We start from the raw sequence: 23,482 nt of genomic DNA on the forward strand, positions 1-23,482 counted from the left end.
TAATTGTGTGGTGGCTGCATTGTGAGAGCTTTAGAAATGTGGTAAAGTAAAATAACTCATCTATGTAATGCATTCTACATCTATGTAATGCATTCTAAAGTACAGTATTTAAATCTGCTCTTGAATTTTAGTAGAAGTAGTATATACAACGCTCTTTCCCTGAATCAGACCATAGAACAACTGATTTTTTTTGTTTTGTTTTGCTTTTATCAAATATGTCTTCTTCTTCTTTTTTATTACTACTGCTAGCAATAATAATATTTTGCATTGTCTTCGTATATATGAGTTCTCCTTTGCCTAATTCATTTTAAAAGACTAACACATGCTAGTCAAACAACCTGCTAAATGCATCTGTAAATATTTAATATTTTAACCAAGGTATTTCACAATTATTTGTTTTAACTACCTAGAATCAGCAGGTGCCATTTACTGGTCAACTATTTTGATGCATTACTGTACCTAGGCAAATGCTGTCCCTCTTATTAGATATGGAGGATAATGTTTTGAGGATACAATCCAACTCTAGTGGCAAAACTAATATGAGGTGCCAAAGAAAAACATTATATTAGCACCTTCTCATCTACAAACTGAAATTCTCAATCAGTTAAGGTCCCAAAGTCCTTCTATACTACTTGGTCCTCGTTCGTTGCTGTTTCTGTTTTACTTTCCTGTGTGCCACAAAAAAAAAATGGAAAATATCACATTCAAGTCAGAATTTCTTATTTGCCTTTATATTTTTGGCACTTAGCTATGGGATGCTTATTATATAATAAAGGAGTTTTTGTTTCCATGCCAAGCTTGGCTGGTTGATACTATTATTATCCTTCATAATGTAACTAATGGACTTCTAAGACAATATTAAGTTCTGCAGAGATAAATTACTTACAGACAACAGTATTTTGTCTTATTTTAACTTACGGATCTCCAAATGCTATAATAATAATTATGGGTAATGGAGTCCTTTTTCATTTAGAATAAGAATGTATTGATTTCTTTTTTCTGCATCTAATTACAATGCGTTCTATGTATATTGTATAATGTAATAAAGCAAGACAAGTTCTAGTTCTTTTTCCGGCATTATGTTTGCATCTGTTTTATCATAAATTAAAGAAGTTTACATATTCTTATTTATATGTCAAAAATTATTCAGAGAATTATTGAGATGGTGTTGTTAAAAGGCCAACACCCAGTAGAGGTGATTACGCCCAGGTGACAAAACACTATTTGTGTGTCACCTTAAACAAGTTTTAGGTAAGTGTTTAACTGTACATTGTGATCAGACTGAAAGACAATTCAGGTAATAGACAAAGCACTATTGCCCTTGCTCTTTTATCTGAATGGTATCCCCATATAATCACAGTGTACTTCCAAACAGTTTCCCATGCAGCCAGTGCATTTTATTGCTGAAGTGTTTTTTATGGATGTTTCTGTTGAAAAATATGTATGAAATATATATCTATATATATATATATATATCTATATATATATATATATCTATATATATATATAGATATATATATATATATATTTATTGGGAAGCTCATGGCATATGGTAGTAGAGGTATGGGATCCGTTTTCTTGAAACCCGTTATCCAAAAAACTCAGAATTATGGGAAGGCCATCTCCCATAGACTCCCATAACTCAAATTTTTAAAAATGATTTTAATTATTTAATATTTAAATTATTTTTAAGTAGACTTAAGGTATGGAGATCCAAATTATCGGAAAGATCCCTTATGCAGAATACCCCAGGTCTCAAGCATTCTGGTTAACAACCAACAGGTCCCATAGCTATATTATTACTTGAAAGTGTTTGTTTATAATTGCGCCTGTGTGCTATAGACAATTATGTTGTACTTCTGAACTTTTGATTACACAGATTTTACTTTTATTAACAATAAAACATTGCTCAGGTTATGATACTGTTCTGGAGTTTTCTGAATTTAATGTAGCAGTAATATATAGTTACTGCCGATAGCAAGTGTCAAAATCAATATTCAGGTGAATGGCTAAAACAGACAAGCAAAGAAAATGTAAGAATTTTAGGGGGATTTGGCACCAAAAATTGTAGTTTGAGGTTTTTGTTGACTTTAAATACACTATATGGCCAAAATGATGTTTAACTTGTCTAACATCTCATTCCCAAACTAAGGTTATTCATATGAAAGAGGCCCTCCCTTTGGTGCTATAACAGTTTTGATTCCTCTAGGAAAGCTTTCTAGTAGATGTTGGAACTTTGTTGGGGAGATTTGCTTCCATTAATGAGTTTGGACACTGATGTTGGGGATCACACATGCCTCACATCAGTGCTCCAATTCATCCCAGCTGAGATGGGGACAAGGCTTTGTGCAGGTTCTTCCACTCGTTTCTCAGCAAGCCTATTCTGAATGCATCTTACTTTGTGCATGGATCATTATTTGTCAAAACATGGCCCTTGTTCAGGTGTTTGCATCACTAAAGGCAGTGTAATGCTCTGTGTTTTCTCCCCTGGTGTAGGGACAATTCACACAGGATCAGCCATCCAGCATGGGGAAAATTTTGGTGTTAATGTTAACACATACCAGTCAGTACAGGAGATCTCACTGCTGGTTTCAGTAATACTGTTTTATGCTCCCATTACCACACACACTGCAGTTGTAAGTGGCCTTGAATGTTCTTATTATAAAGAATTCAAGAACAAGTACTTTTGTGTTATCAGTGGGGGATTTTTTTCGTGTGTTTTGGTATGATGGTATCTAAAAGTCACAGATTCAATAGTCAAGGTTTGTTATCATTGGTGCAAAGGTCATGTGCAAGCTTTTCTGTTCCAGAATGGATTAACAAGATCATTTGTACACTGTTTCCCACAAATGTTAGTATGATGTACTGTATGCTCTTTATCTAAATAACAATTCATACTGACAGAAGCTGCAAGTTTAAATTTGCCCCTTATTAATTCCAGTTCAAGTTTGTTTAGTGAACAAACACAGATTTGAAGGAAAATATGCCCTTTTGGGAGACCCACAATCCTTTCCTGTGTTGCACAATAAAGGCTGCACACATAGCAAGTCTGAAAAGGCACATTTATAGTATTTTGCAGCAGTCCTTTATTAGTTACTTATTCTACCCCATTCACTGTGTAACCCTCTCCGTTCTGGCAAAGCGTACAGAGTGCTTCTTAAGAGGAGCAAATCTCAGCATACAATTTCCCTACTGTACTTGGCTCAGCAAGTGAATAAACATGATTTATCAAGTTCCATACACTGAGCACACTGTAGATATTCAGATTCTCAGCATGGGTTTAAAAAAGAAACATTTTTCTTTTATTCAGATGAGATTTGCTGTAGTGAGTTGAGCTGCCACGCATTCCCCAACAAGCATTCACGGATTATATATATATATATATATATATATATATAAATATATATATATATATATATATATATATATATATATATATATATATATATATATATATATATATATATATATATGTTAAAATGGTGATACGGCCAGCAAATTAGTTATATGATGTTCATAATGTAAGAAAGATTGCCTCGTTGCAGCTTGGAGACCTGAACCAAAAGTCCAACCACATGTCCAACTTTAATTAGGTATTCAGGTTAAAAGGCAGGTCAAAAGTCTACAGTAGCTTCAGGACTAATGTGTCAAAGTAAGGAAAAGCTTGATACTGAAAAGGAAGCAATGATCCCAGGAGAATCAATAATAGTCTGACCTGGTGTCATACGTTATGACTGCTAATGGAAGCTGGAGTATAAATGTTTCAAATTAATGCTTTTAACTGTAGCAATTTCCAGCTACCTATACAGAAAATGCTGCATGTTGCTTTGTCAGTCCAGAGACGGGCAAAAATTCTAGGCACATTTCACAAGCAGGATGAATGGCGTAACTTTATGGATACTCTAATGACGCAAATGCTATAATGAATGTGGACATTAGCAGCCATTTTTGCTAATTACAGAGCAGCCTTCTAGCTATTTGACCATGATTTTTCACTTTAACTGTTTTATTGCAAGGAAAGAACATTTGCTCCTCCTGCAGTCCAAAAACATACTGGTAGATGTATCGGTAAAAAATAAGTTAGCATGTGAGTGCATGTGATAGAGACATTTTAAACTTCACTTGGATAGGAACTGATGCCACTGATTAATATATTCTCTGCATATTCTATTCAAAGTATAATCTGTGTTCATTATAATAATCTGGTTTTTAGCTCAGCGATATATTCACATGAGAGCTCATGACTTTATCATACATTGGGCTAGATTCAATTGAGTGAGAAAAAGTTTTCTCGTGTTTTATCACGTGAAAAGTCATGAACGTGATTCAATTCTGCAATTTCAGTTCCAGTTTTTTTTCCCCACAGACTTTAATAGAGTGTAAGGGGCTGATTCACTAAGCTCGAGTGAAGGATTCGAATGAAAAATACTTCGAATTTCGAAGTATTTTTTGGGTACTTCAACCATCGAATTGGTTAAATTCGTTCGAATTCGAACGAAATCGAACGAATCGAACGAAAAATCGTTCGACTATTCGATAGTCGAAGTACTTCCCCTTTAAAAAAAACTTCGACCCCCTACTTCGGCAGCTAAAAGCTACCGAAGTCAATGTTAGCCTATGGGGAAGGTCCCCATAGGCTTGCCTGTGATTTTTTGATCGAAGGATTTTCCTTCGATCGTTGGATTAAAATCCTTCGAATCGTTCGATTCGAAGGATTTAATCGTTCGATCGAACGGAAAATCCTTCGATCGATCGATCGCAGGATTAGCGCTAAATCCTTCGACTTCGATATTCGAAGTCTAAGGATTTCAATCCGAGGGTCGAATTTCGAAGTATTTTTAACTTCGAAATTCGACCCTTAGTGAATCGGCCCCTGTAAGTGAGATAAGTTTTTCTGAATTGAATTGCATCTCAAATAGAATCTCGTCCATGGCTTTTCATGTGATAAACCATTTTCTCATTGAATTGAATCTGAGCCATTGTGTTAAGCAGAGCTTTGTTGGGTAAAAGCAGTAACGTATAGCACAGTTTATTTTCTCGCACATTTGTATACATCCCAGCATATGAAAAGTGCGACAATTATAGTAGTATCTCCTGTCCAACTTTCACCATGACCAGCCACACCCATGGACACCCCCACGATACTCCAAACACCACATACTCCCAGTAATTTTTCTTTAAGAATTTATCTCTATAGTTCCTGGACTACACCTCCCATCATGCTTTAATCCTTGATAACATGTTAGAGTATATTAGCCCAGCAACATTTAGATGAAGCTACATTCTTATGAACGGACTACAAATTGTCTCCTTTAAAGAAAACCTGAATCTTGCTCCTGGCAGATGCACAAAGACATAAGTATGTTTCCTTTTTTTGGTGCCTTCAGCTTGTTATTATTATTTCATAAGCTTAATAGAAATTGATTAAGTTGAAGCAGAGTTCTCAGGGAAAAAAATCCAGTTTTCACAAATCATACAAGGCTTACAAGGTAATAAGAGCAACAATGAAATCTGTTAATACCTTTAATAACTCCGGAGCCTTCTCACTTGAATATTATAAATTGTCCTGAAAGCTTTCCTAGTCGTTCAAGTATAAATGGAACTTAGAGTTAAGTAAGCCACAGCCTTTGCCACGCTCCATAATCTTTCTAAGGAATAAGCAAGGAGATGCAAATATTGTTTCATTTGCAGCCATTCATTTTGCATTGCGGTTGAAGGATTGCTCTGTAAATCACAATGCAGCAGAATTTTCTTTCTACTCTAAATGACTGTAATAGATTCTATATTTTTCAGTGCAGCTCTGGTAGCTATGTAGCTGCATTATGGAATAGCAGGATTTCATTTTTGTCAAATAAAAAAGTGCAGCTTGTCATACAATAACATATATCTGACAATTATTGAACAGGATGAATCCATAATTGTAGATGTTAAAATTAAAATAGCAGGTAAATCGTATACTGCCCCAAAAAAGCGCCACAATGAGGCATTGACCCCACTTCCAGCGGTGTACAATATGAGATCCATTATCCGAAAACCCATTATCCAAAAACCTACAAATTATGGATAGGCTGTCTCACATTGGGGCAAATTCACTAAAGGGCGAATTTTCGCCAGCAATCGATTTGCGCCACTTCGCCATGTTCATATTCACTAAAATGCAGAGTTGCGTCTCAGCAGCCGAACACTGGCAAATTTTCGCTAGTGCGAGCATTTCATAGCGAATTTTCGCTAGCATTCATTCTGCTTAGTGAAACTTTGCTAGCACTCTTGCCTTTAGGGTAATTTGAATAGGGCGCATACCTAAAAGTCACATGGAAGTCTTTATTAGTAATGTTGATGCAAATGTTTGAAGTGGCCACTTTTTAAAACAAATGTCCAATGAGCCATAAAAAAGTCAGAAGTGATGCTCTAATGCCCTAGACATGAGCCCACCCTTATATAAATGTGACATGCCCATGAAATTAGTTTAAAAAATTCACTAGTCACCAGCATTATTTACAACTTCAATACATTGCCGGCAAACAGGATATGATGTCACAGACATAAGATTGAGGAAAATGAAGCTTTGTTTTATCAGTTTGCCTGGTCTGAGGTGGTGAAAGTAAACTTTGGCAAAAGAGGTAGCATTCGCACTTTACTAAATTTGCAGAGTATCGACCGTTAGCCAGAGCGAAAAGTTGTCTGGAGCTAGCGACGGTCTACGAATTGTCATCTAAGCCTGTTAGTGAATTGGTGATGTCCCTGCAGAAAGGAGTACTTTGTACTTGATCCAAACTAAGATATACTTAATCCTTATTGGACCAGCCTATTTGGTTTATTTAATGTTTACATGATTCCCTAGTAGACTTAAAGTATGAAGATCCAAATTATGGAAAGATCTGTCATCCGGAAAACCCCAGGTCGCATACCTGTATACACAATGGAGTCCCAAAAACAGCTTTTGGTATAATGACTGAAAATATGTAATTCTAAGCAACTTTCCAATATACGTTCCAGTGGTTTCAAAGTCATTTGTAAATCAATTTGCAATGTGAAGCAGATTTTGTTTATGTTGCGCTGTTTTTTGGTTTTGACTCAAAATAATGTAGCTAAAGTCAGTTCTCCATTGGGTCTATTAACCAGCTGGCTTCTGTTATGTTGTTTTAGGAGTCAGAACCAGAAGTGCAATGAATATAAGCAACCAGACAGTTTCTGCATTCAGTAGCAATTACATTTACAAACAACTTTAAAACCATGGAACAATTTTAATGAATGTATCCTGGAAGGAAAAAAACAGTTCTGTTCCCTTTAAATTGAATTCCCAACCCCCCCCCCAGCAACCAATCATTTCTTTTTTTTTTTTCAAAAGTGCAATAACTTTGTTTATGGTCTGACTAATGGATCCTGGAAACATGTGAGGCTTGTTAAATATAGGCCTTAGTAAATTGCAATCAGACATTTAGAAGCTTCCACATTTCTGACTAAAGAGAACCCTGTGTGCTTGGAGATAAGGACTATTATTTTTTCCAGAAATCTGTTGATGCTAGCTGAGTGTTTATTTTAACTGTTTTAAAAAACTATTTTAAGCAAATACTTTATTCTGTGTGGCGAGCATGCTATTTGCTGGGGACCCATAAAATCCTTTTGTCTGCCGCTTCATGAAAATAAGTGGTAACTTTTGCATTTGCTATGAGATTAAAACAGGGCTGAAAAATATAGTAAAGGAACAACTGGACTCACAGGCAGCACACATTTAGATAATGACCTCCCGCTGGACGGGATTTTGTTTTTTTTTTAATAAAGAACTTCTGCTAAATTATTTTTTTTTAAATTTAAAGCAGCATGAGCTATACAGAAATAGGAATTCTTTCATTTAAATAGTAGGTAAAAAAATATTTAGCTTAAATAGTGTTGCAGTGTGCTATAACCACTAGTGATCTTGCACCCTCTGTATTGAGACTTAAGTTTTATGTAACTTATTCAAATACAATGGTAATTATTATGTGTTGTGTCTTGTTATTTAACCCTGATGCGTCTACCCAGTTCTGATATGGGCCCCCACACCAACACTGAACCCCCAAAAACAGAAGTAGCAACTGAAGCCCTGTATAGCATCTAAGGTCTGAATAAGGAATAAGGAAAACCAAGTAAAACTCAGCAATAGAGGGCTTCTGACAAAATGGGAGACAGTTAAGATGTTACATGGGTACATCTTTGGTGCATAGCTATAGATGGTCCTTGCAGTCTCTTATCTATATTAGTTTAATAATTGGTGGTGCACACCTTAATAAATTAAGAAAAAATGGTTATTGGGTTATTAATTATAATAATTTGGTTAATTTTGTAGTTAAAGTGCCGTGCTTCGCTTTACTTTCTTTTTTACAGTATTGGGTCATTTGTGCACTGGCATTTCTCTGCTTTCCAGTCAGGAAAACTTTGTGTGACCACTGTGAAGGTCTGTCCTATTTATCCTTTTTATTGACATCTGTGGTTGTTGGTAAATGATTCCCATTTTACGTGAGATGAGTTGATTTCTCCATTTTACAGATCATTCTGTCATCAGTTGTTGCTTATAGTGATGTTACCAGTTCATTAAAGTAGTTTTTTATGTTGTTGGTCGTATGGTTTAAGCTAGGAAGTAAATATATGAGATCTATCTATTTCGAAGGGTGGTACAGTTGAAGCATGCAGCGCTTTAAATGAATGTGGCACTTGGAGTGTGATGGATGTGACATGGTCACAAACAAGACTTAGGACCATGAGCAGAAATCAATGAATTTAATTATTAGTAATAAATTTCTATTCTCTCAAGTGGAGCATTGTATTGTTAAGAATGTATTGCTGCACCTCCTAGCTGTTAGTTGCATTAGATGCTTTGATCATTTCTTTTAATATAGGGAAATGTTTAACTTTATTTGGTTATTCCATTGTATTACAAGCATTCCTTCCATTTCTGCTGCATCTCTACTGCAGGTAACAACACAGTGTTGAAAAATACCCATTAATTCAGAAGAATTAAGGCAGATTGCCACATGTACAGTGCTTTACCTGCAGTGATCCCCATTCTTCTCAATTAAAGGGTAATTTCCAAATCTTTGGGATACAGAAAGCCATTGTTTAACATTTGTATAAAATGCTTTCTGCCCCACATCTATCTCTTTTTGTTATTAAAACAAAAAACAAGTCATAGATGTGGTAAGGAGGAATGACAGGCTTAGCCCTATACGTTTTTTCTGTATTCTTTATAGAGCCATAACATAAAAGAGGTACCATTTATATCCCTTTTACAACCAGTCATAAGTTTGTACTGGTACTGTATGGGTAAAAGAGAAACACGCAGAGGCAGCAGCAATACATGTATTTATAGATCTTGATATATTTATTAGAATGAGACATTCTTGAAGGTTCAGGGTAATGGAAATATGTTAAATCCTATTATTGTGTAATTATAATAGTATCAATTTCATTATAATTACAATTATCAGTCTGTAACAATGTACTTTATTATTTAGCTAAATTATATGGTGCAAATTGTATAACAGCTTCTACATTATTCTTTCTATATTTGAGACAGCTACGAAATGTTCACAAATGAATCATGTTTTGTCTTTTTTTTTTCTTGGTTACAGATGATGATTTTTTTCATGAACTCCCAGAAACCTTTCCATCCGACCCACCAGAGCCATTGCCCCATTTCCTCATTGAGCCAGAAGAAGCTTACATTGTGAAGAACAAGCCAGTCAATTTATACTGTAAGGCCAGCCCCGCAACACAAATCTACTTCAAGTGCAACAGTGAATGGGTCCACCAGAAAGACCACGTGGTGAATGAAAAAGTAGATGAAACTTCAGGTAAGTAAAACATGTTATTTCCATGTGTATTTCCCCTTTGACAATAAACTAGAATACTGAAAGACTCATCATCATTTAGTTATATAACACCAGCAACTTACACAGCACCTTACATTAATGTATAAAAACAGGGATTTTGCAATAATTTAACAAACTAGGGTTACAGAATAAAAATGGGATGATAGGGCTTTTCTTGAGGCAATTTATTTTAGTATTTGAATGTAATTTTACCACATTTATTAATGTGTGGGTCTTCAAAGGAAAGATGGAGAAGCAACCTTGGAAGGACGGGAAGATTGATAATATAGTTGAAACAATGGGTTGTAGCAGTGTAACATATTTAAAGGAGATGGGTCCTAACATTTATGTTCATATGGGCAATGAGACAAGGAATTTTGTAGCAGCAACAAAACACCCTGTCGATCATTTCCATTATACGTGCCATAATCACAGGCTGCACACCAAATTACAGGAAGGAAATCTTCTCCTGAGCCCGAATGTTCACTACTTATTCACACAATACTGAACCCAATACACATGTGTCCTGATTCTATTATGTGTTATTTGGCAGCTATGATAGATAGCTACCATATATGATTCAATCACATTTTATGCTGACTCTACAAATGCTGCTGCTAGGTAACATTTTTATTTTTTAAGGTTATTCTTCAGATAACCTTAAAAATATGTAGCATAAATTGAGCTGTAAAATAAAATCCCCAAATTAACACTGCTCTGTTCCATGGGATAGAATACATTGGCATTGATATTACAATTTTTGTTTCTAGGCAGGTGCCTGTTATAGCATATTATAGTGGAAAGAAGTTTTCTTAAGTTGCCCACATACTGAAGCAGCACTGCATATTTAAAGGGGACATGTCACCCAACCATACAATGCTGTATAATAAAAGTCCATTTCAAATTAAACATTCTTTTTTTAATTAGAACATGCATACCTGTTATAAACTTATTTTAAAAGTCTCAGCTGGCAATTATATATTGCCTGCCCCTCCTCTATGCCTCATAAAGGGCGAGGCAGGCAATTAGCCTGCACTTCCTAGAAGTCACTGCCCCCACATATTCCCCCTCCCTCCTCACCATGTAATTGTGTAGTAAGTGCATGGGCATGAGCATCAGGTCCCATTCTGGTGCATAAACAAGATTTTGGGATGATGAAAAGCTTGTGTTAATAACAATGTCCAAAATGGCTCCTGCCTGCTTGCTGTGATTGTGAATTCCAAGACTAAAAGAAACAATATTGAAATAATTTTTATATTGTGAGTGATGTTTATTTTGCTTAACTAACATCATAAAATATCATTTGGAATTTTAGGGTGACAGGTCCCCTTTAACTGGCATGGTATAATTACAATTGGAGAGTAGCCACCATCATTGCAGGTGTGCTTCAGTATTAATGCACCCACAGATTCCTTAACGATTTACCATTCAAACATTCAAACAGAATGATATGTAAGTTCCACCACCTTTTATGAACATATGTGAAGATACTTTTGGAAGGATTGATCACAGTTACAGTCTAGACAAACATATGTTTTGTCAACAAATGGAAAGTTGTAATTCTGAGTCTTTCTGACATATTTATTTAGAAGCACAACATTTTTGTTTATAAAGCTCTGTGATAAATCCCCTTCTCCTGCTGTCTGCCCTCGCATTACACATTTTAGGAGCCCCGGAAATGTTATCCATTGCAGGTTGCCATGGAAGGCTACTAATGAACACTTTAGTAAGTGTGGATATATAGTAGGTGTGGATGCAACAGCAGGAGTGTTTATTTATTTATAATACACAAGAGCCATGCATTACCTGTTAATGATATCCTTATAAATAAATGGTGCTTAGTGATGTCATTGGTTATAATCAAAGTTTAGTGATGTCATTTCTGTAACATGACTCACTGAAACTTGTGTATTATAATTAATAAAGTACCCCTGTTGCAAAATATGAGGATATTAGAATGCACCTCGAAGTTCCATGACCTGTATGTAGCCTTAGGCTTTGTGCTTTTATTTGGTCATGGAACTCCTTGATAACTTATAATATCCTTATTCGCAAATTTTTCTGCGAAGAAATTCGCCCATCACTAGCCTTGTGTTCTAGCCATGGAACTCCTCAGCGACTTATAATATCCTTATATTTTGCAAAAGAGTTCCCTAAATAATCAACTGGCTGAATTTATTTCAGCTCAGTCCTTTGAACTAAACGTCAGTGTTCAAGAAAAACTACCATTGAGGTTTTCTGCAGCAGCACCTATAATTAACAAAAGAATGTATAAAGCATATAGATTATGTATGCATTTTTGAAAGAAATCATCTTAATTGCATACCCCATGGAAGTCATTTTATTGAAAAGCAAACTTTTTTTTTTTTTTTTTTTTTTTAATTTTTGTACTGAAATTGAAAAATGCCAAATATCAGTTTTCTGACACATTGGAAAATCACAGACTGTATTTATAATAATCAGTGTGCATCTGTTCTTTCTCTGAGGCACAAATACAATACAACAGGTCACATATGTGCAATGGACATTTCCCGACCAGAAAGAATGCAGCACATTAAGTGCTGATGTCCTGTAAAATCACAAATACTTTGCAAGGATTCAGGTAGCTTTCCTGGGATTTGTACCTCCACTTGGTCTAATTACTCCGAAAAATAACTCTCTCTGACATCTGCAACGTCTCTTGTGGATTTTCCTTGGAGTTTGTTTCACTGCATCAATTTGCACACTAAGTACAAATTCAAAACTCAGTGCAAAAGAAATGTTCTTCTTTCAGAGTAAAGTTTCCACTAGAAATTTGTTGGAATACAGGAAAACAATTAAAGTGAAAATCTCTCAAACCATTAGTTTGATTTAGATATACTGTATGGCATGTTATTTCTGAAATACAGCTCATTCTTCTAACTAACCTTGTCAGTTCCAGCCCTCGTTAGTGCCGAATGTGAAGCCAAGAAGTATATAAACTTGCTGTACGTGCATAAAAAATAGGTGAAAGGAAACAAGAGAAGGGAAAGAGGCTGACAATGTTCATAGTAGTGTTGAAGACTTGTTTTTTAAATTTTTGTCTGGAAGTCATGGGAGTTTTTTTTTAATAATCATTCAAGAGAGCATGGACAGAGACACTGTTCATTGTATCCCTTATCATGTATTGCAGTATACTTAAAAAACATAGACATTATTCATACCCAACCACGTAAACTGCTACTTCCACATCAAGAAGAAAATACATTTTAATTATAATAATAATAATAATTATTGTCACCTGCTTATTCCAGACAAATCTCCCTTTGTTATCTTAACCATAATAACATAATTCCAGTCCATACCAGTAATTTCAACGTACAACTCAGTAATATAGTTACACACTTGCCCCAGTATATAATTAACAGCCTTAGTAAAATACTAAATGCTAACAATTTTGCTAGTAGAGGTATGGGATCTGTTATCTTGAAACCCGTTATCCAGAAAGCACTGAATTATGGAATGCCCGTCTCCCATAGACTCCATTTTATGCAAACAATCCAAATTTTTAAAAATGATTTCCTTTTTCTCTGTAATAATAAAACAGTACCTTGTACTTGATCCCAACTAAGATATAATTAATCCTTATTGGAAGCAAAACCAGCCTATTGGGTTTATTAAATGTTTACATTATTTTCTAGTAATATTGAGATCCAAATTACAGAAAGATCCATAACCTGGAAAACCTCAGATCCCGAGCATTCTGGATAATAGGTCCCATACCTGTACAAATAATATTTATTTTTTCACCTAGATAAGATATGTTTTGCAAACTGCTGGCAGAACACCTTGCAAAATCTGTCCGTTCATAAAGAACCATAATATCAAGATTGTGAAGTAAGACAAAACAAGACAGACAAAGCAATAACTACCACCATCAATCAGAACTTAACTGAAATAGTAGACATGAAAGAGGAACCTTCATTTTTATCTTTTACCTTTCTTCCAACATAGGCTACTATTTGTCAAGCCCATCTTGGTCTATGTGATTCTTTTTCTTCTTTAGCAAATCCCTATAGTCAACAAACATAAACTATTGTCTGCCTCTGTTTTGATAGTTAAGTGCCCTTTTAAAGTAATTTGTTTTACTGAGTGGTATCAGTTCACTTTGTAGCAAGACAAATGTATTAAATGGTGGGCTCTGGTTGTACTTAAGTATCTAAACTTTACTTTCATACATTTCGATAAGGTGTTATACTTTGTAAGTTACATTTGAATAGGTCAAATTAAATGTAGTTTTCAAAAAAAACATCTAACATATAATGTACTAGATGAGTTTGGGAGCATTTATACTCTTATAGGGTTAACAGTTGATGGAGGGCAAACTGGATTAGTAGATATTCTATCTAGATAATAGTATAAGAGTTGCAGAGACCATAGGTTACCCCTACACAAAGAACCTTTGAATATAGGTTTGCACACTCAAAAAATACAATTTAAGAGACAAGAGTGGTATATATAAAAGATAATGCTTTTCTCTTATGCAAAAAAATTCTCAAAAACAGTACAATGGTAAATCCCCTTGACAAAGGCCTTGGTGCCCAAACTTTGGGGCTATTCTCATTCCTTTGGTAAGTGTATCCGCTCCTTGTTGGTGTTTCTTTTTGTCTTGTTTAACCAATGGGTGGTATATTTGATATGTATTGCTATTTGATGTAATGTATAATATACGCTAATTCACCATTGTACTGTTTTTGAGAATTTTTTTGTATAAGAGTAAAGCATTATCTTTTATATATACCACTCTTGTCTCTTAAATTGTATTTTTTGAATGTGCAGACCTATATACAAATTACATAGCATTTATACTCTTCTCTGCTAAGATGTATTCTTAGGGAAAGAGTACATGGGTTGTTTTGCTGTCTGAGGGAGAACTAGGCAAACCTTCTCAATCACATAAATAGCTTGTTTATGGAAAAAAAGAACATCACATTATGTAATGTGTGTATATATATAGTAGAACAGGAACTATAAGAAGATTAGAATGTCTCTAATCCAAGAATATTTATTCTTAGTTGTGTGCACTGCATGCCTACTTCAGTGTGCACTTATTAAAACATAATCAGGTTGAAAGACGAAGAAGCATAAAAACCTCACAAAGTAGGTAATCCTCTTAAATAAACTTTATATACTCACATAGAAAGATGAAGTGTATTTTACTAGCGACACTCATGTTTATCACCTGCCAATCACAACTCTATTCATAAAACATAGAGCTGATTTGCAGGAGAACTCAGCATCATTCATTATAACACTTACACATGATTGTTTGTATGGGTGTGTTTATATATAAATATGTATTTGAGGGGGTCTGCTATATATGGAAAGACAAAGATGCGATCAGTATTTACACATTAATTAATCTCTCCTAGGTTTCAGGTAACTTGTCTAGCAAGTCTTCTTGATTAGGTATGAAATATCTATGCATTTACCCAAAATCTACAGCACATTTTGCTCATCTGAAAAAGAACAAGGATTGCTATACTTGTCAAACTACAGATGGGGCAGACTTTATTGATCTGTATGGCTCACAAGGTTTTTTATATCACAAGTTCACCTGACAACATTTGCTAGGTGCTGTAAAGTATTACATTTCTGAAGACTTTAGTATTAGGCTATGGTCAAAATTAGATTTATTTCCTAATTTTTATGGGAACAAAAGCATTTAATTCATCATAACAGAACTATAACAGATCATGTTGTGTTTGTTCTAAAATATATCTTGTATGCTATAAAACTACCCAGGAGCAAGTTTTGTAGAATGTCCTCAGCAGAACACAACTGATTGATTTGAGCACAGTTGGATCAGTCAATATCACAGGTGGACCAATGGATCAATTGTCAACTCAAGCGGGTGAATAAATCATTACTACAGGTGGCTTATTCAGAAAGGCAGATGGATCAATCAGTAATTGAACAAAGGTGAATATGTAGGAATTACTCGTCTTCTTATTGATCCCTAAAGATACCCTAGGAGCTTACACTGTTAGGGAGACAAACCAAGTAGATGTTTGAACATCACATTGATTGAAATAAAAAAAATGATTCCTGCTGCCCATATGGGTCATATAATTGCTGCACCTAAACCTAATAGCTGGTTAGACACTCACTTTTCTAATCATATGGTGTTCTGGTCTAATACAAGTTTGCTCACTTTATCTACTTCATTATTTAATGTGGATAATAAATGCAAGATAGCACGAGGTATACTTTTTTCTCTATTTCATAATCATCAGCAATCTATCATCAGGCAATTTTATTTCCTTTACATATGTTCTGTTCAGTTTTTCCCCATGATTTCCAAGAACCATTACATAATTTTCCACATTGAGATTCATCCACAGCTTCTAACTGCTTGAAAAGTACTTCAATTTTGCATGAGCAGTAATCTGGAGACTGGGAAGCATTACTGAGTGCTGACAGCCCAGATCATTAGAAAGAGCATGTAAATCCTCTGAACCAGAAATAAAGAGTGCACAGAATTTCATCTTCAGTCCCATATCACAGTTTGTATGCAAAGCATGAACCCCAGGCTGAATTTACATGGCTTGGCGTTTATTTATTTATTTTTGCCGTTGTCTCTGAAAAACCCATCTGTCAGAAGAGTGCAATGTATTGAATAGTTTGAGTATTGTAAAGTGGCTACTGTGCTGTTCTGAAATGTACATTTCAACGGGGGCTTTCCTATAACAAATTAGCTTCCATATGTTGTACTTGATTGTATTATGGACCTAAATTTTATTGCGATAAAATCAAGTAGATCAATGTCTGAAGTCATGTAACATCTGTGTTATTTGTACATTTAATTACTTATTTAATTTATTTGTACTTTAATATAAAATGATATCCATCTACCCTTTTTGAGTGCTGTATTCTCAAGTGTACAGCCCTTAAAAAATCATGTATAAATAGCCAACACCTATAAACAGACACCATTTACCCCAAAACACAGAGTGCCATTGGCCTGCATATATTGCTTTCACATGGCAATGACAGTAAAGCAGTGGCTTTATATTGACTTCAGTGTAAAGCAACAAGCTGGAGGCATTGTCAATTCAATGCAACAGTCCCTCAGTTTTAACTAAAAAAAAATCATTTTAAAGGCTTTGGATCCCCTAAGATTAGCTTTCTTTTCTCTGTACTCTTCAGTTTTTTCTAGAAAACTGTAAAATCAACATTGCGTTGATATACCCTTTTTTATTTTGCAAGAGGTGCGCCATGTTCCTAATAATTCTTCTGTAGTTGACATATGTTGTGATGGTTTTAGCCAATTGATATGGTGGTATATGGTTGGGATAGGAATAAAAAATAATGTTCCAAATTTTTTGTTCAATGGATTAAGACACCCAGGGAGCATTAGCCCAAGACAACTAACCTAATACAACCAGTTGGTAGTTATGTTAATAAAGTACAGTACAGTAAAGCAAACGTCTCTGGTTTACCTGAAGGTGGCCATTATATCACCCAGGCTATCAGATATTGTGAAACAGGTGAATCAACGTGGATGACCAAATAGCATTCAACTGCTTTCTGCTTCTGCGAAAGCCCCATCCTCCTGCCAAAAATAGGCGCTGGCAGATGGCATTTCTTTTTTCATTAATATATAGTGATGTATAAGACACAGTCCTGGAGCTGCATAAATAACGTCTGTATAATTAGAAGGAGCGTGGCTTAGAAAGTACATAGCATTTTGTTTTTGTTTGAAATAAAAGCCATTTCTCCTAGGAGCCCTGCATAGTTTCAGTGTTTGTCGTTCAGAATGTCTGTTCTGTAAAACATAATAAAATCAGGCAGCTTTTACAGTCCTTGAAAATCACCAGTGTTTTTGTTATATCTCAATGACCCATACATTTATAGAGTGACATTGCCAACTACTCAGCTATTTTAATATTGCGCCAAGCACTGAGGGATATTTTGCTTAACCTTCGTCGATCAATCACTGGCACTGAATGGGTTTCAAGGGTAAATACATCTCAGCTGTGATTTTGCCTTGTACAAATGATCCATCTCTGGAACAATTTTTATTTTGTAAATAGGTACAGTATGTGTCTTTATGATAGATCTATCTGTTAAGCCATTTAACACAGACCTGTCCTGTCAGAAAGAGAGAAATAGAACCTGTTCATTCTTGCATCAGCTTCACCAACACCAACGCTCCTCCATATTCACCCACAATAGCCCAGAGCTAAAAAATTTAGTCTAAACAAGAGTTGCCTCACCCATACAGTGGCACTACAAACTACCAAAAATAGGCATACACCCATTTATATTTCAAAAGTTAGAAAATTCTAGTAGGGTGTGTCTCTTAACAGGATATGATACAGCATCTTCTTCTATATAATATGGGATCTGCTATCCGGAAACCCGTTATCCAGAAAGCTCAGAATTACAGAAAGGCCGTCTTCCATAGACTCCATTTTATACAAATTATCTAAATGTTTAAATGCTATTTGTTTTTTCTTTGTAATAATAAAACAGTAGCTTGTACTTGATCCTAACTAAGATATAATGAATCCTTACTGGAAGCAAAATCAACCTATTTGGGTTTATTTAATGTTTACATGATTTTCTAGTAGACTTAAGGTATGAAAATCCAAATTATGGAAAGATCCGTTATCTGGAAAACCCCAAGTCCCAAGCATTCTGGATAACAGGTCCCATATGCCTGTGTGTGTATATATATATACAGTATATATATAAAAACAACAAAAAAAGTCCGCACTCATAGGTCTTGTGAAGCAAACAGAAAGTGTATTTATTCAACGTTTCGGCTCGCGTTTAAGAGCCGAAACTTTGGATAAATCCACTTTCTTTTTGCTTCACAAGACCTATAAGTGCAGACTTTTTTTGTTGTTTGCGATTATGACTCCATGTTCCAGCACCTAGGCATTTACAGGTACTCTGAGTGCACCTATCTATTTGTATAAATATATATATATACATATATATATATATATATATATATATATATATATATATATATATATATATATATATAATTAGTTAGCATATGTACTGTATGTACATCCTGAAATATATTAGTACTTTGTTTTGCATATTATTTCTATTAATACTACTTTAAATACAAGTACGACAACACATCAATGAAGATTAGAATCAATGCATTTATACAGTAGCAGAGGTTCCTTTCCTGGTGACAGTCATCGGTTTAATGCTAATCTGATGCGAGGTGATTGTGCATTCGACTGCCACTAATGTAACTCTGATATTTAAGTACCTCAACTCCCAAACCACCAAACTGCTTTGAACCTGCTTGTTACCCTCATTATTAAAACATTCCCATAGCATGCCAGAAAGCCTTGTTTCTCGTGCTTGTTGCTAAAGAGGTTGGCAGGTTAAACACATTTGCTCTTTGAATTTATGTTTGTTCTATCCACTTTCCTATACTCTGTATCTATAGAACAATTTTATACTAGTAAGAAGCTCTCTCTTCCCCGAGTACAGATTAGTTTTAAAGAATTACTAATTATTTTATTTTCACAGATATAGTTCATTATTTGTAGGTAACTGCCAGAGATAATTACACGGGGAAGTGATAGTGGAACACATCTCATTAAAATGAGTTCCCACCAGAAATACTTGATATATTACATGCTCCAGTGGCTTGTTGTTATGTTTGGAACTGCACATTGGAAATAAACATAGTGCAACATAAATGGGTGTATACAACTGTGCGCAAACAGCAATTAATCGTCTGTCTTCTGAATAGAAGCTCTGTGGGGCTAAGGGGAAATCAAAGGCTTTACTTGGCTTTTGATTGCTGTTAGGACTCTCAGTGCCTCTCAATCAGAATCATTCACTGCATGAATATCGCTAGGAGTTTGTGTTATTTCTGTCCAACTTTCAGCACGGCAAAATCCCACAACTGTAAAAAAAATAAAAAAAGAGGCCATTCATCACTTGTTAATACAATTTTTTTCCTAACAATTTCTTTATTTAAGTCAAAGGCTATTTGATAAATAGGCTGAAAATGCAATGGGCAAATAGGTTGTGCTGAAACTGCACAATTTATAACGTTTCAAAGGCATGACTGATTTTATAAAACAAATATTTATACCGAGAAACTTTTGATTCCCTGTGTCTGAATTTCTGAAGTGTAATCTTTGATGTCTTTTTTTATTTTTAATTTTGTAAATATACTGTTTGTACTGACTGTGAATTTCAGAAAGAGAGGTCGGTCTGTGTTATTAAATAAGGGTTCTGAAGCAGTAACTCATTATATCATTGGGTACCTTTCTAAAGACATATGAGTGGTCCCTTTAAAAGTTGCTTATTAATTATGACAGAGCTGTCTGAATGCGTACTTTATTTTTGTTATGACTGGATAGGCCATCATGCCTACACCCTTTAAAGAACCGCACCTCCCAGCATCTAATCCTCTCACTCCAAGAAGGGTGTGTTACTTTCAGCAGGAAAGCCAAAGTTATTCTCCCCATGCTTTAGCATGCTCTTCTCCTTATTCATCAATCGGGGATCATTGATTCATTACATATATGGTCGGACTGGGCCGACGGGACACTAGGGAAAAAAACACCGGCTATTGTGGGCCCCGCTGGCCCAGAACCGCACCCTGTGCCTCTTGCTGACTTCCTTATGTGACCAGCGGATTGCTGCAAAAAAATAGTGTGCATTCGGAAGGGGGGCCCTGAGGCAGCACCCCTGGTGGGCCCCAGGCCCCCAAGTCCGACCCAACACCATCGCATACAGACAAGTGCTGAAAGATATATAGATAGGGTGTGGCAGGGGAATATCTAATGTGTATCTTAAAGGGGAACTAAATTTAATATAAGCTTCATTGTACTAAAATGAGAAATTTTCAAAATATAATCAATTAAAAATTCTGACCTGTTTCCGAAAAATGAAGTTAATCTTTGGTCTCCCCATTTCAGCATGTACCTTTCTATATCTTTATGCAGGAGTTGGGAGTCTGATTTTGAATGACAGTTAGGTCCAATGCAGCCTTTAGGGGGGCTCCTTTTACCTTTAAGATGTATTAGAGCTAACTCATTTATAATCACCATAATCACTACATGCAAAATTTGTGCCAAAGCCAGTTGTTTAAAAAAAAAAAATAGTAGAGATACCGGCAACTTTTATTTCAAATATTAAAATATGATGTGTTTTGTGTGTATACACACATAGTTATAGGCCTATGACATGGAAACACACGAAACACGTCAGATTTTAATATGTGAAATAAAAGTTGGCGGTTTTATTGCTACTAGTGATGACCGAATCTCTCCCATTTTGCTTCGCCGAAAAATTCGCAAATTTCCCACAAAATTTGGGAAATGGCAAAAAATTAGCGAAAAATCATGAACTCCGAAAGTTCACAAAAAAAATCGAGAAATTCTAACGTTTTCACGACAAAATCGAGCAATTCGAAAGTTTACATGGATAAAACAAGCAACCCGAACGTTTTCACGGAAATATCAAGCAATTCGAACCCTTTCACATAAAATCAAGCAATTTGAATGTTTTCACGAAAAAATCTTGAAAATCGGAAATTGACACCGGTGAATTTTCACCAGCGAATTTTCGCAGGAGATTCGCGAATTTATTTGCTAGCGGGAATTCGCTGTGAATCTGTGCCAGGCGAATTTATTCACCCATCACTAATTGCTACCCTTGGCGGCAGATTCACTAAAGGGCGAAGTGGCTAACTCTAGCGATAAATGGTATTTTGAAGGTGTCTGTTGGCTGGACTCTTATCTTTCACCGAGGCAACCAAATAGGAGCAGTTAGTGACTCTGCTTTATATGAAGCTGTAATAATATTTCCAAGCAATGGGTTGGGGTCATGGGCACCCAAACCATCAGTGATATTTGAGTGTTGTTAATGGGGCACACTTTACAAAATGACAATAGTTGGGGTTTGGATATGAATGCTCCTTTATAAATTAAAGTTAGCATCAGGCTTACAAGCACCCAGTTTTTGTGAATTCAGTCAGTTATTGTGTAACATTTTTTTTTGTGCTGAAGTCGGTTATTTAAGTGGGCTCTAATATATCTGCTAGAAAAGGAAGTCCCCCGATAAACGATAAATTGGATCTAACGGTCTATTAAAATCTGACACGCAACTCCTGCATGAAGACAGAATGAAGAGAAACAGATGCTGAGAGTGACAATAAAGTGTGAAGATAAACTTGATTATTTCAGGAACAATACAGGATTTCTAATCGATTATATTTAGATTTTTATTTCCGTGAAATGAAGCTTATATTACATTTTAATTTTCAAGATTATTAAGCTTTATTATCAGTTTGACATTTTTTATTAGGATATCAATAAATCGTTGTTGGTGAGCCAATGCAGTTGAGGGTCGGCCAGTGTCCCTGTACACATTACAGTCATCAGTCAGTCTCATTTTTCAACTGGGCCAACCAAACATTAGTTTGATTACACAATTACAGAATTGGCTGAATTTTACAAAATATCTGTTTATGTGTGTCCAACCTTATTTTTCTATTGCTCATATTTATAAGATCTACATATGATCTAGAATGCTGTACAACTACAATACTGCATGTCTTGCATTAAAGGTGTAAGAATCAAGTGACTGTCCCAAATGCTACTTGAAATATCTTCTCTCTTTATTAGTCATGGTGATATAATGGTTTTACAATACTGGTGACATTATTGGGTAGCTCTCTGCAAAGGATGCCAAAGAAAAGCACATCATCCCTTCATTTTTTGTTGTGTCAGTATTTAACTGACAATCAGCCAATTCTGATCAAACTGAAATTGTTATTTAATGTGATCAAACTAATGTTGGTTGGCTATGTCTTTAACTGACCATCATTGTCTGTTGAGGGAGATAAAATGTGTGCCCAAAAGTAAAAACCCTGGCAGTCTTCAAAGCACTGACTCCTGAGCATGCACATGGAACTATTTCTGACCTGCAAATCTTTATATAGCTATCATTAACTGCCGCAAGCTGTGTGTCTGAGTTATATGCAATAATAAGTGCTTGCACCTAACCCAGTGCAGAATATTTGGCAGAGAGTGCAACACATCTAACTTAACACCTGCAGCAGACAGTAAGTAAAGGGCTCCCAGTGGGCCTGGTATAGAGTTAGATGCTGGTAAAACCATAGGACAATAGGCGACTAAGGTAGATCTATTCAGAATCATAGAAATGCTTTATAGTGCTGTCATTATGGTAAATAAAAAACTAGAGTGCTGTGAGCAAATCCAAGAAAAATACACTGGGAGCTATTGCTTTTATAATTTATTTATAAAGCTCCTGACATGTTCTGTAGTGCTTTACTACCAGGAGACAAGACACACCACTTCAAATCAGACAGAACACTTGGCTGCAGGGTTAAACAGCTAAAGCAACAGCTTACCTTGTGTATAAGAAGATGGGTGGAAAATAAATACAGCTTTGTAAAAGGTGAACAGCATTTTGTCAACTTTATTATTGTTAACATTTATTGTGCAAAATCCCAGCCATTTTAAGGTGACATCAGTTATGGGAGGAATACTCTACCTGTGCTCTAAATTCAGACTAGGGCCAAACAGCTGGTCAGGAGCTAGCTATATCAGGGCTCAGCTCTGGGTCACAACCAGGAGTGCTGACAGTTTATATTTAGT

The 23,482-nt window shown here is 35.4% G+C and overlaps 1 protein-coding gene across 2 annotated transcripts in view; it reads left to right on the plus strand.

Annotated features, from left to right (window-relative positions):
- The window catches only part of unc5c.L (unc-5 netrin receptor C L homeolog), a 218,437-nt gene that overhangs the window by 126,104 nt on the left and 68,851 nt on the right, over nt 1-23,482 (plus strand). For both annotated transcript variants that reach the window (XM_041590751.1, XM_018252094.2), the window contains exon 2: nt 9,609-9,830. In XM_041590751.1, the coding sequence (XP_041446685.1) occupies nt 9,609-9,830 (222 nt within the window). The remainder of the gene's footprint in view (nt 1-9,608; nt 9,831-23,482) is intronic.

This window comes from Xenopus laevis, chromosome 1L, assembly GCF_017654675.1.
Source record: "Xenopus laevis strain J_2021 chromosome 1L, Xenopus_laevis_v10.1, whole genome shotgun sequence".
Classification (NCBI taxonomy): domain Eukaryota; kingdom Metazoa; phylum Chordata; class Amphibia; order Anura; family Pipidae; genus Xenopus; species Xenopus laevis.